General features: G+C 21.4%; 6 protein-coding genes across 6 annotated transcripts; 4 read left to right on the top strand and 2 right to left on the bottom strand.

Moving 5' to 3' along the window:
- Positions 1-116: 116 nt before the first annotated feature.
- SRAE_2000209300 (Stomatin-like protein 2, mitochondrial) lies at positions 117-1,170 on the bottom strand (the record flags this gene model as incomplete). Its single annotated transcript, XM_024653121.1, has 3 exons — positions 117-911; positions 959-1,058; positions 1,115-1,170. 3 exons carry the CDS (start codon positions 1,168-1,170, stop codon positions 117-119), a joined length of 951 nt encoding a protein of 316 aa, XP_024506629.1.
- A 151-nt stretch (positions 1,171-1,321) lies between these two features.
- SRAE_2000209200 (HIV Tat-specific factor 1) lies at positions 1,322-2,570 on the top strand (the record flags this gene model as incomplete). The annotated part of the gene is made up of 2 exons (XM_024653120.1): positions 1,322-1,352; positions 1,399-2,570. The coding sequence occupies 2 exons, from the start codon at positions 1,322-1,324 to the stop codon at positions 2,568-2,570; spliced, it is 1,203 nt and encodes a 400-aa protein (XP_024506628.1).
- Positions 2,571-4,148: 1,578 nt separating this feature from the next.
- SRAE_2000209100 (Hypothetical protein) lies at positions 4,149-4,650 on the top strand (the record flags this gene model as incomplete). The annotated part of the gene is made up of 2 exons (XM_024653119.1): positions 4,149-4,250; positions 4,291-4,650. 2 exons carry the CDS (start codon positions 4,149-4,151, stop codon positions 4,648-4,650), a joined length of 462 nt encoding a protein of 153 aa, XP_024506627.1.
- Positions 4,651-5,104: 454 nt separating this feature from the next.
- SRAE_2000209000 (Synaptobrevin domain-containing protein) lies at positions 5,105-5,487 on the top strand (the record flags this gene model as incomplete). The annotated part of the gene is made up of 2 exons (XM_024653117.1): positions 5,105-5,288; positions 5,336-5,487. The coding sequence occupies 2 exons, from the start codon at positions 5,105-5,107 to the stop codon at positions 5,485-5,487; spliced, it is 336 nt and encodes a 111-aa protein (XP_024506626.1).
- Positions 5,488-5,648: 161 nt separating this feature from the next.
- Positions 5,649-7,909, bottom strand: SRAE_2000208900 (AMP-dependent synthetase/ligase domain-containing protein; the record flags this gene model as incomplete). Its single annotated transcript, XM_024653116.1, has 2 exons — positions 5,649-7,655; positions 7,721-7,909. The coding sequence occupies 2 exons, from the start codon at positions 7,907-7,909 to the stop codon at positions 5,649-5,651; spliced, it is 2,196 nt and encodes a 731-aa protein (XP_024506625.1).
- A 1,360-nt stretch (positions 7,910-9,269) lies between these two features.
- On the top strand, positions 9,270-10,367 carry SRAE_2000208800 (Zinc finger, RING-type domain and NEUZ domain and Zinc finger, RING/FYVE/PHD-type domain-containing protein; the record flags this gene model as incomplete). Its single annotated transcript, XM_024653115.1, has 1 exon — positions 9,270-10,367. One exon carries the CDS (start codon positions 9,270-9,272, stop codon positions 10,365-10,367), a length of 1,098 nt encoding a protein of 365 aa, XP_024506624.1.
- Positions 10,368-14,566: the final 4,199 nt, after the last annotated feature.

Below are 14,566 nucleotides of genomic sequence, written 5' to 3'. Positions count from 1 at the left end.
TTTTTTATCTTTGTCTTATTATTTACTTTTTTAATTTTTTCTCACATTATACGGTAAAATTTTATATTAAAAAAATAAAATTTGGTAGAACTATTTTTATTTATAACAGAAACAATCTAATTTTTATTTTTTTTAACTATATTTTCATAAACAGTCAAGATTTCCCCAACCATTGAACTAACATTATTAACATTACTTGGAACAATTAAAGTATTACTTTCTTTAGCTAACTTTTCAAATGCTTTAATATAATTCTCAGCAATACTTAATGCTGCAGCCTTATCTGCACCATTATTTTGAAGTGCCTCTGCAATTTTTTCAATAACCTTTTTTTGTGCATCAGCCTTCAGTTCCATTGCTTTTGCCGTTCCCTGCGCCTGATTTATAATTTCTTCCATTCGAGCTTGTGAAGCAAGAACTTTTGCCTTTTTTTCACCTTCAGCAATATTAATAGCAGCATCTCTTTTACCTTCAGATTCCAAAATTAAGGCCCTCTTCTTTTTATCAGCTTCAACTTCTTTTTGCATTGCCTCCTGAATTGTTGGTGGCATAGACATTTTTTTAACTTCATGCCTAATACAAACTAAACCCCATGATTCAGCAGCTTTATTAATAACATCACAAATTCTAATATTTAATTTTTCTCTTTCTTTAAACAAAATATCATGTGAAATTTTACTGATTTCTGATCGAACAACAGCTTGAGCTAATTGTCTTGATGCAAATTCTGGATCAACAACACCATAAGAAGCTTTGTAAGGATCAACAACACGAATGTATAAAATACTTTCAAAATTAATAATAATATTATCAAAAGTTATGACATCTTGTTGTGGAATATCAATAGGTATTTCTCTAAGATTATGAACATACTGTACACGATCAATTACAGGTAAAAGAAAATTTAAACCCTATATAAAGCTAAATATATTAAAATAATTATAAATTTAAAACTTACTGGTTTGAGCGTTTTATGAAACTTGCCCATTCTTTCAACAATCCATACTTCTTGTTCAGGAACAAAATTTATGATTGTATTTATGACATTAGAAGATGCTCTAAATTGTTAAAAAAAGTAAATATTATAATTAAACAAAAAAATTATAATAATTACCTTTGACTAAATTGTAATAATGAATTCTTTTGGATAATTTTTAATGAATGTTGCATATTTTTTTATCTAAATATTCAGAAATCTTAGAAAACAGTAGTAAAAAACATTATCCCAAAGAAGCAATGAAAATTATTCTAACAGATTCCATACAAGATAATTCACAATTTGTATTATAATCTTGTTTGTTTTTATAAATATATTAACATAATGAGTGAAGGTGAATCTTCTACTAATTCTGGTAGGTATATAATTTTTTTTTATCAATAGTTTTAATTTATTTTAAGCATCTAATACAACCACTACTTCAACAGCAGAACAAAGATTTCTAGATAATCGTTGGGTAGCTTGGAATCGTAAAGATACATTTATGGAATATGTTGATAATGAATGGAAATATATAACTGATGAAAAAATTAAAAGTAGTTTACGTGTTAGATGGGATCCAATTGTAAATGAGGAATTTCTTGCAATGTATAAGATGAATTATGGTACTGAGGAAGAGGTAGAGGAAAAAGTTAGTCAAAGTGAGGCTATTAAAATGTATATGGAAGAAAAAGAACATATTGAGGAGAAACATAATGATAAAATAAATGACAATAAAGTAATTATAAATGATGATAAACAAAAAAAAAATAAAAATTCTAAAAGACCTGCTGGATGGATTGATTTTGATGAAGAAAAAAATACAACTGTTTATGTTCAAGGTTTACCATTAGATATTAATGAGGAAAGATTTATTGAAATATTTAGTAAATGTGGTGTCATACAAAATGATCCTAGAACAAATCTTCCAAAAATTAAACTTTACAAAAATGATGATGGTTCTTTAAAAGGTGATGGAACTTGTAGGTACATTAAACGAGAATCAGTATTCTTAGCTCTTCAAATTCTTGATGGTATGAAACTTGAAGATGGTTGTGAATTAAAGGTGGAAGAGGCTAAATTTAAGATGAAAGGTGAATTTGATCCAAAAAAAAAGAAAAGAGGTTTAACAGTTCAAGAAAAGAAAAGATTTTTAAATAAACAAAATAAAATATTTGAATTTAAACCTGATCTTCCAGTTAATTATAGACCAAAATCAGATTGCATTGTAATTATAAAAAATGCTTTTGATATAAATGAACTTATTCAAGATGCTTCATTGTTATTTGATTTGAAAGAGATGGCAAATGAATTACTTAATAAATATGGACCAGTCAAAAAAGTTATTGTTTATGAAAATCATCGTGAAGGTGTTATTTCTGGTAAATATAATAACACAGATGAATCAGATATGGCTGTTAAACATTTAGATGGTTCATTTTTTCGCAATCGTATAATATCAGTAGATTATTGGGATGGAAGGACGAAATACAATGTTGAGGAGGATGATGAACAAAATAAGGCACGTATGGAACACTGGAAACAATTTTTGGGTTGTGAGGACGATACTGATGAAGAAATAAAAGACCAATAATAGTATTGGTGTTTTTCTTATTTTTATCTAAATGTTGTGAAGAAAATTTTTTTTAATTATTATTAGTATTTACTATATTATATGAACATTAGATAACTTAAAAACTTTTAAAAATAATATAAAGTTGTAACAAAGTAAATAAATAAAGTAATGAAACTATAAGAAACTTTCAAAAATAGTTATAAACAGACAGTCTTGTGATAATTTAAACCTACCTATCAAAATGACAAATTATTCTAAATTTGGTACTATAATGATCTCGAATACAATAATAAATGTTAACATAATAACTTCAATTTTAACAAAAAAGAAAATTTTGTAATATTTTTATTGTATTTAAGAAATCAATAAGTTACATGCATAATAGCAGAATTGAAAATTTTACCAATAGTAGAAATAAAAGAAAATTGATTTTCAAATATAAAACAGTTACAAGAAAATTGTTGATTAAAAATTTATCTTAAAATTAGAAAATGAATTAAAAACATTGATATTTGAATCATATATTACTTTTTTAAAATCTTTAAATCATATTTTTTCTAAAAATTAAACTTTTAAAAAATTCAAAAATACTATTCCAGATTTTTTTTCTTTATTCTAAAGATTAAAACTTTTTACTGATTCTTTATTTAATTTTGATATGGCAAAAAAAACTACCATACATAAAAATAAAAAATAATTTTTAAGTTAGTTAATTTAGAAAAAATAATAATTTTTTTTATTCCTACTTTGAAATTACTTAAAATAGTTTTTTTAAACAAAATATACTATTAAATGAAATTTTATCAACATAAAATTTTTTCTATAAATAAATATTAGCTTAAACTTTTTTTTAAATAATAATAAATTTTTTAGTTTATAAACATTTAAAATTTTATTATGATAAAATGAAAACATTTGTAATCAATTGGCAAATAAATATCTAATATTTCTTTTGTTTTAATGGCAAGATTATATTTGAAAAATGATCTCTATGGTAAGATAGTTATAATTTGTAAAACTTTTAAAATGATATTTTTTTTCTATATGTTTAAAAATCATTAATGTAAATAACATAAAATTATCAAAAATTACTGAAATTCTTTGAATGTAAATCAAAAACTTGGAATGTTTAACTTTAAACTTTGATTAAAGCACATTTATATTACTCTCAAATATTTTGTATTGTATTTAAATTAAATTATAGAATTATAATTTAAAAAAATAAATTTTTCAATGTAATTGTTAAGGTATATGGCATTTGATTTTGAAAATGATCTTTATTGTTACTTAGTTTAAACATATTTATTAAATTAACATTGAATAAAGGAGTACTAAGAACAAGTGATATACTACGTTAATTGTGGCAATTCAGTATAGTAAAAAAAGGTGTATTCTAAAGTATAAAAACAAATCTACTATGCAACTATGTTATAAATATCTATATGTTTATTGCTAATTATAAAGCAAATGTGATAATATTTTATCTCATTGAAAATATAAACATATAAAACATAGCTGTAATACAGCTACATTGTTTATTGATTATTTCTATAATAAATAAAACTTGTGATACTCAAAATATTTTTTTTTTTTAGAATGGAAAAAATAGAAAATTTTGTTAGAAACAAAGAACTTCAAAAACCACAAAAACTTAGTCGTTTTGTAAAAAGATGTCATCTCTTTGGTCTTTTGGGTCAAGTAAGTTTATTAATTTCTTTTAAAATTAATTATTTCATAGGCATTATTTGTGGCATTTGAATTACCAGAATTAGGATTTAGTGGTATTCTTATTCCTTTAATAGGTATCATAACAACTTTTATGTTCTGTGGAAAAAAATTTGTTGATAAAATAGATGGAACTGATGAGTTGAAACGTGCAATAGAACTTAAAGATGCTCAACAATCAGGAAAATATATAGGAAGTTTCCTTGCTCCATTATTTCTTTCCTTAGTTTGTTATTGGTACTGTGAACCATCAGAAATGGGAGTATTAACAGGTCTTTTTTTCAATGCTTCATCAAGAATAACAATTCTCTCTGTAATTGTCTTCACAATCATTGATGTTTACAGAGTCTTTTTTATAGATAAAATAATGTAAACCATTCATATTTTAAAAACAATTTCAACTAAAAATTAAAACAACATTATAAAGTTTGGCTCTTTCATAGATAAGATTTTGTATATTATTTTTAAAAAACATTTATATACCATCAATTTTTACATATATTGTTAAAAAATTTAATTTTTTCTAATGCTATATATAAATTTAAATAAAATTTTTATCATTAAAATTATTGAAAGAAATATTTTGTGAAACTTTATTTTTTTGTAAAATTTAATTTGTGAAAAAAAAGGTATTCAAAAAAAATTTATGATAAAAAAGATGTTGGGAAATCAGAAAATCTAAATTTTTTTAAACATTTCATCATTTTATAGAATTTAAATCACAATTAAAAATAAGAATTTTAATTATGATTAAAATTTAAATCTTATTACAATTAAATAAATCATTAATTCTTTATAATATTTTTTGTTTCTAATAAAAGTTAAAAATGTCTAATAGCATATCTAGAAATGAGATATTTTTAGGTGGTAGAAATACAAACTTAGATAAGCAAAAGGAACATATAAATTCATTACGTCAATCTATTTGTGAAGTAAAGTCTATTGCAAAAAATAATATTCGTAAGGTTGCGGAAAGAGATGAAAAACTTGAAATATTATCAAAAAGCATAGGTAAATTATAATTGTAGGTAATATTTAATCATAGAAATATATTATAGATAATTTTAAAGAAACAACGGAACAATTTAGTAACAATGCAACAAAATTAAAAAAAAAAATGATTACACAAATGTACAATTTAATTTTTGTTGTCGCAGTAGTATTTGTATTAATTGCCTGTGGCATTTTATTTAGTATAAAATTAACTTAACCGTAATTATTAAGAAATGTGCTACTTCAAATTTAATTATTTTTAAACATTTTTATACAACTGTAACTTAATAAAATTTTTTAAAATATCATTTTGTAAATACTATATTTTAATAACATTTTTATATTTTTTATTATATAATTTATAAGATTTAACATTATTTATTTATAAAGAGCAGTCAATGTTGATTTATAATGACCTTCAATGACTTTTCTTTTCAATTTTAAAGCTTCCGTCAATAAACCACTAGCTGGAGTCCATACTTCATCACAAATAAAAAGTTTTTTAGGTATTTCAACTCTTGAAAGTTTCCCTTTGAGAAAATTGTTTAATTCCTTAAGTAATCCAGAAACTACAATCTTGTTTTTGCATATTTCTTTCCAATCACCTGTTTTAACTTCTAGTTGTTCAGCAAGTAAAGTTAAATTTTTTTCATTAGGAACTATTAAAGCTACGCAGTAGTCATTAAATGAATTGGCAAAAACGCAAACATTATCAACATATTTATTAGTTACAATAATAGATTCTATTTTTCCTAAAGATATATATTCTCCATGTTGTAGTTTAATCAAGTCTTTTTTCCTATCAATTATTTTAAATGCACCATCACTTCTTACTTCACCTATGTCACCGGTACAGAAATAACGTTTTCCATTGATCTCAATAAAATCTTCATTTGTTTTTTCTGGATTTTTGAAATAACCTAGTGAAACATTATCACCATGTATAAGAATTTCACCAGTTGGAGGATGGTTAACTGGAGAATATCCCGCTTCTTCCCATGGATGAAGGTATATCTCACTACAAATTAATGGTGGTCCAACATATCCAGTACTAAGATCATGAATATCACCAATAGTACCACCACCACAAGTTTCAGTTAATCCATATCCTTGAACTACCGGGCAACAGAAACATATATTCATAAAACGTTGTGTCTCTGGAGCTAGTGGAGCACCACCTGAAAGGATTACACGAAGCTTTCCACCTAATATTTTTTTAATTTTTCCAAAAACAAGCTTATTCATGAAAGCACTAGCATATCCATCAAGATAACGAGCTCTCCTACGTTCATAACAAAGACGGAAAAATTCTCTAAACAAAGCTGGTTTTGTAGATACTTCTTCTGTGACAGCTTTAAAGATTCGATCCATAATAGCTGGTACAGCAGCCATTAAACTTGGTCTTAAAACACTAATATCACCTTTTGTTCCAGGTTTAATTTTTGGAGCACGATCAAAAAGTGTTGTTGGTGAAGAGTATCCAATACGACAACCAACACTAAGAAGGCAAGTCTCAACAGCTAATTCTAAGACATGAGATAATGGCAAGTAAGCTATATAGCAATCATTACACGTTACATTAATAACATAATTAGCTCCAGTTAATGAGGCAATTATATTTTTATGTGAAAGCATAACTCCCTTTGGATTACCTGTAGAACCTGAAGTATACATAATCATACAAAGATCATCTGGTTTTGAAATATTTTGAATACTTGTTTCAAGACCTTCTCCAGTTGTCATGAAATTATCGAATAACATACATGTTTTCATTTTTGAATTCAAATTTTCAATAGCAATTTGACATTTATTGTCCTCAGAAGATGGATTAAAACGATCTTCAAAGTATATAACATGTTTAATATTTGAAATTTTATCACTTATTTTATCAATCATCTCTAATAGATTTGATGAAGTAAAAAGACAGACACCTTCTGATTCTTTAATAGCATAAGCTACAGCATCTTCACCCAATGTTGAGTAGACAGTAACAATAGGTAGACCATTTCTAAAACATGCCTGAGCGGTAATCATCCATTCAGCTCTTGTTTCAGCAAAAATTACAACAAGTGTTCCTTTTTTTAGACCTAATGAATTTAATGCACAAGAGATATTTGTAACACAATTACCAACTGTTGTATAATTTAGCCATTTATATGTACCTAATTCACACTTTTGAAAATATCTTCCATCTTCTTGTTTAACTTGTTCTTTTGTCAATATTTCTCTTGTTCCCATACATGGCAAAGAACCATAGATTTTTACACTATTTGAAAACATTTGATCTAAAGTATGACATCCCTCAACTAATATTGAACGTAATTTGTTCACAGATTCAACATGACGAAATGGAGAAAAAGGATCATTTGGGTCCAATTTTACACCCTAAAAATAAAATAAAAAAATTATTAAAATAAATTTGTTAAAAATTAAAATTATTTAATACTTACTTTTCTTCTTACAGATAATCTTAATTTTGCCTTAGGATCATTAAAAATTTTAAATGGAACATAACTAATAATATCATATATAAGGAAAAATAATTTAAAGATGCCAGAAACAATATTAAGATAGAATGGTCGCTCTTGTTGAGAAAGTATTTTATCAATACGCTTGACGTCAGGTTTTTGCACCGTCATATCTAAAAAAAAAAAATTGATAAAAAAAAAAAGAATTTTTTTGTATAGATTAAAAAATTTACCACACCAATTGATGTGATAAGAAATTATTATGAACTTTAAATTCAAAAAATAATAAAATACAATGATTATAATATTGGAATTACGTAGTCGCAGTAAAATTTGTTAATAAGAGTGAGTTGTAAATGAACATGAGCCTCCATTGGTAATGGTAATCTTAATATTCATTTAGGTAAAAAATTTATAAGTAGTCTTTCTTCACAGATTGCAATGAATGTCAATAACTGTTGATAATGAAAATTGATGAATTGAATAGTTTTACTGACTAATGAATTTATTTTAACAGACCAATAAAGTTTTTATATTAATCTTTTATATATTTTATACAATTTTTTTATTACTACTGATAATAAACTTTAAAAATAACTTTAAAATTTATTTTAATTAGCATATTTTATTACTTTTAATAAAAAAAAAATAAAATACAGTAATCTTGTTAGTAAAATAAATTTTTTTTTTGTCTATGATAAATAAAAATTAAATATAAATATAAATATGATTATTTAATCAAAAATTTAAAACAAAATAATCATTTTAATAAATAAATATTCACATATAAATAAATGGCAAATTATTATATACTTTTATACAATGAATGAAAAATAAAAATGTTCTTATAATAATTTTTAACAAAAGCTAAAACCTTTATCATTTAAAACAATGTATTTAATATTATTTGTGATTAATTTTTACAGTTTAGTAACAATTAGAAAGCCACAGAAACTTCCTGCCTTGTTTTGCCTTTTTATGTGACTAGGACGCCTTGAAGGGTTATTTTTAAAAACGTGTTACTCTATGATTCCATACGGTACAAACCAACATCATACATTTTCTAATTATATCATATAATAAAATTAGAAAATAAAATATTTATTTTTAAACTTTTAACATTGATTTTATATATATATATATATATTAATTTTTTTTAAAAATAAACTTTTGCTTTTTAATCATATTCTTTTTACTATTATTTTATATATAAAATTAAAAATGTATATAACAACCCATTAAGTTTTATATTTATTTCATTAGTTTAAAAATTAGGTAATATTTAATTGTTATCTCTTTTATATTATTTTATTGAAAAAAAAAATATATTTCCTATTTAAATGTTGTTCTTTGAATAGTTTTAGACTTTATAAATAACTATATACAAAAATTTCGAGTGTATATATTTATTTTTATATATTTATAATAAATAAGCAATTGAATTATACTAATATATATCATACTATCATGCGATAGATCAATTTATTTTATATTTCAGTTTTTGATAAAGTAAAATTTAATATATATAACTATGTCTAATGGTTTTCATAAAAATTGTGGTACAAGTGTAAAAATTTTTAATAATAAATATGCTATTTATAACTCATCAGCACAAAAGGATGATGGATATATTTTTTCAATGAAACCCCTTGAAAAGTATACTAAATTTAGTTTTTCTACATGGAGTGATAAACATTATAATAATGTAAATATTATTGTTGGTTTAACTACAATAGATCCAGAAACAATAATTCCTGGTCAGTTACCTGAAAATTATCATATTTTTGCAGATTCTGCTCAGTATACTGATATTTATAATATACCTAATAATGTTATACCAGCATATGATAATGAAATGTCTGTATATTATACATCAAATGGTGCTTTTATAATGCATAATAATGCTGATAATTCTCCTTTTTTAATTGGTTGGATTGAACCAAAACAAAAATTATGGTTGATCTTAAAATGTACAAAAGAATTTAAAAATATAGAATTTTTAGATTGTAGGACAATTTTACCAAATCACGTAACTGATCTTTATCACATTTCACACACATGTCGATTAAAAGATGAAATGTGTGAAAAGTCTGTATCACCATCTAAATATATGATTATTGTTGCAGCTACTGATCAAGGTGAAAATGAAAATACCGAAAAAAGTAATTTAATATTAAATCAACCAAATGCTGGAAGTATGTTAAGTACACCAAAAGTAGCTGGTCTTGGTATAGATTGTGTTTATCCATCATCCCCAAATTATGGAAGTTCTATAGATTCATCATACTACTCACCATCACCAATACATATATATAATAATAATAATAATCAAAAAGATAAAAATTTGTCACATGCTATTATTAATTTATCACCCTTATCACAAAAGCAAACATATATACGTAATACTCATTGCAACATTCCTTTATCATTTATTGATAACATGAATTCTAGAATAATGAAATCTTCAATAAATTGTGTCATTTGTATAACAAATAAAAAAGAATTTGCCTGTTATCCGTGTGGGCATGCTTGCCTTTGCCAAGATTGTGTAAATATGTTTAAAGGTTATGGAAATTCATGTCCTATTTGTAGAAAACAGATTCGGGATATTATAAAGATCTATTTTTAGAAACAACAATACATTAATAAATATAAATTTAATTTATATAAATTAATCAATTTCATTCTAAATTTTTGATATAAATCAAATTAATATTATATTAAAAATAGTTTTTTTTTTTTTATTATTTTTATGATCAAAATATTTTTTGTATTATATTGGAATAAAAATCAAGTAAAGTATAATATAAATGTTTATAGTAAGATTGAAAACAAAAAAACAAATATAAAACTTTAACTATAAAATAAATTATTATTATTTTAATTATAACTAAAATATTATATATATTTTTTAACTATTATATGATCTTTATATTTTTATAATATTATCATTTAAGATAAAATATTTAGTAATTTGATTCTTTGAACAATATATTTTAAAGTAAGATGAGATCAAATATAATACTAATAAATTTCTATATATAATAATGATGATTTATTACATTTTGATATCAAAAAGATGTGTTTTTTAATTGGTCGCAATTACACATTAATAATAAATTAGTTAACCAAAGAAAGTTAGTTAAAATAATACGTGAAATGTTTAAAGTTAATATATTTACCCAATGACTAAAATTTTAAACTATCAAATTATTAAAAAAAAATTAATACTTAGTTAAAAAAAAATTGTTTGTTCATTTCATTATACATTTATATTATTTTGTATTTAATGCAAAAAAATATATATATATAAGATTATAGTAATAAAAGTATTAAATAATTACGAAAAACAAAATTACTTGTAGTGACAATTTAATAAATATATTTCTTATTAAAAATAAATTTCTTTAATTAAAAATAATATATAATATACGTGAATTTTTTAAAATAATATAAATTTTATTTTTGAAAAATGGTAAAGCAAATGAAAATTTTTATAAATAGTAAAAATATAAGTCACTCAACAAAAAAAAAAAGGAAATAAAAAACAAACTAGAATAAATTGATACTAAAATTATTATTATTTTTTTTTAAATACAAAATAAGATTAGGAGAAAAAATTTTTACAAAAACAATTTTGTAACAGATTGCAATAATATATTTATAATATTAAGTATTGAAAAATAAAATATAATAATATGATATGATATCAATTCTGAAATGGTAACTATTTGAAAAGATTAAAAAGAAAACTTTTGCAATATATAATGTGGGAATTTTTGTTAAACTTAATGTAGAGAAAGTACATGATAATAATAAACAGTATATTAATAAAAAGTATGCTAGAATTTTAAATTAAAATTAACATATATTTACAGTCAATAATAATATATGTGTACTTTGAAAGATCATTTATTAACAAAGTGATAAAATATTGTAGAGATAACAATCACGATATATGCTATATATAAGATGTCGTTGATAATATATAAAAATTTAAGCAACCACATAATAATGTAATAGCTAGAAAATTTTTACTGTTATCAAGTTAAAACTATTAAAAGAAAGGATAAAAAAGAATTTTATATATATGTATGTTTAAGAATAATTTTTAAAAAAAAATTTATAATTATTCAATAATATTTAAAGATATAAGAATTTAATTTATACAAAAATATTCAATAATATATAGCAATTTAAATAATATTAAATAAATAAATTTTTAAATAAAATTTTCTTCAATTGCAATACAGAATCTTAATATATAAAATAAAATATTTCTAATATCAATCAAAACAGTACTATTAATATTACAAAAAAAAAATTATAAAACAGTTCGTATATTAATAATGAATGTTTAAAAAAAATTTATTGAATAAATTTATTTTCACATAATTAATGATACAAAACTTAGTTATCTATCAAATATACTTGCTACCTTTCCCCATAGTTATTATCATTGCTACTTCTTCTACAATCATCTAATAAAATAAATTTTTTGACTTTTTTTATTTAACAATAAAACTGTTTAAAGAGTAACAATATAAGACTAAAAGATACATCAAATAAAATAATCATATTTTATAAAATTGCAACTATTTATATTCAATAAAATCATTATCTAATAAAATGATCTATTTATTCAATTTGTTTTATTCTCATTTTTTTTTTTATAATTAATCAAAAAAAGTTTTATAAATATTTTAATTATGTTAATTTTCTTGTTCTTTTGATAACTTAATAATTTAAATGTAGAATAAATATTATTTTTTTAAAAAGGCAAAAAAAAAAAAAAGTTGTTACAACTTGTTGGTGAATTGTAAACTGCCTTAATGTTATTCAGAATGATTTATAGAATATTTTAAGTCATAACAACAACTAACTTGCAACTTTTATATAAATATTTTTTTTAAAATTAAAACATTTAAATATAAAAATAATATAGTATAATGAATAAAAAAAATTTGATTTGTAAGATTGAAATAGTTGAATTTTATATTTTTTATAATTACTACTTAAAGGAACTAAATTTTATTTTTTTTTCCAAACAATAAAATTAATAAATCTTCATTACTTAATAGTTAAATTTCAATTTGTTTATATCAAATTTTTTTTAAAAATAATAAAAAAGAAACCTATAAATTGTTAGTTATCAAATATTATTAAAGTGATGAAAAGAATATCTAGTATATAACATAAATATTTTAAATTTAACTAAGAAAATTACTTCCACATCTCTTTGTATATAAAAGTATCTAAATTATTTATAGTTACATATTAAAATAATATATCAACATATAAAAAAAATGTTCCTTCTTTTATATAAATAAAGATGGCACAAGATAATAAAGATTAATTTTTAAAAAAATATGATATAAATATTTTATAAAAGTCACGTGATTTTAAAAATAAAATTTTAATCATTTTAATTATTATATATTTTAATATGGCATGTAGATGAGTATGGCATGAAATAATTTGTCAAATTTTTTGATATTTTTTTGTTAAGAAATTTTTGGATAAAAGAAATGATTATGTAAAAAGATTAGATATAAAAGAGGTTTTGTTAAAAAAAATATATGAAAATATAAAAGAATATATATATAAAAAAAATAATATTAAAAATAATTATAAAGGAAAATATTTAGAATCTTACATCCTGAGGTTAGTGTAATTGGGAAAATGTTGGTTAAGTATAAATAACTCATTCTGTAGTTTATGTTTTTATTTAATATTTAAAATAATTTTAATTTATTAATGTTATAAATAAAGTATTTTACAAGTATCTAACTTTACTAGTAATGTAAATATTTATTAGAATAATAAAATTTCAATTTTTTCAAATTTTATCAATGGCTTTCATATTCATAGAATATATTTATTATTAATTATTTAAAATAATCTATAAAACTACTTTTTTTAAAATTATTTAAATTGTCCCAATGTAAGGAATGAAACCATTTCTATAATATTTAAACAAAACTATCCTAATTTTATTTTGAAAAACTTATCTAAAATAATTTAAAACGGCAATAAATTAAAAGATAGAATAAATAATTTTTTAATTCTTGTGAATTTCAATGATTAATATTTATGTATCTTAAATATAATTATGAAAAAAGGTATATTCTAAATGTTGTGTTATAATATCATATTACGACAAAAAAAATAAATAATAATATTGAAATTTAAATTTAGAAACATTGTATTCATATAGATTATCTTTCCCTTAAATCCTTAAAATCAGCATTAAAATCTATTTTTATATAATATGACTTTATAAAATGAAATTCTAAAATACTATAAAGATCAATTTTTAGTGATTCATTATAAAACCATATAATAATAGGGAATAAAAATTTTATTAATAGGATATAGGTGTTTATTAAAAAAATTAAGATTATAATAATTCTTATTCTCAAATAGTTTTTAACAAATATATGGTTTTTTTTATAATCATAAAACTAGATTTATTTTTAAAAATTTAATCTTTTAAAAAATTCATAACTATTTATAATAATAAAAACATCAAAAATTAAGTTTACCGTAACATCATTTAATAATTAATTTTTAAATTTAAAATATTGTTTTTATAAATGATAGGAAAAAATATAATATTAATTTTTATAAACTTTTTTTTTTATAAAAAAAAATTTTTATATAAATGAAAATGTGTTTACTAACAATTTTGTATTTTCTTTTATGAAGCATTTAGGAATCTAGTAAGTCAGGAATGGATGGTAATTTGTTTACATATAAAAAGTTTGTTTAGAGATTTTATAAAAACAAAAAATAAGTCATATTTATATGTCTTCAAACATTTTAAGC

The sequence above is a fragment of the Strongyloides ratti genome (genome assembly GCF_001040885.1).
Source record: "Strongyloides ratti genome assembly S_ratti_ED321, chromosome : 2".
NCBI lineage: Eukaryota > Metazoa > Nematoda > Chromadorea > Rhabditida > Strongyloididae > Strongyloides > Strongyloides ratti.
Note: the sequence above shows the minus strand (reverse complement) of the source record. Positions and strands in the feature narration are given on the sequence as shown.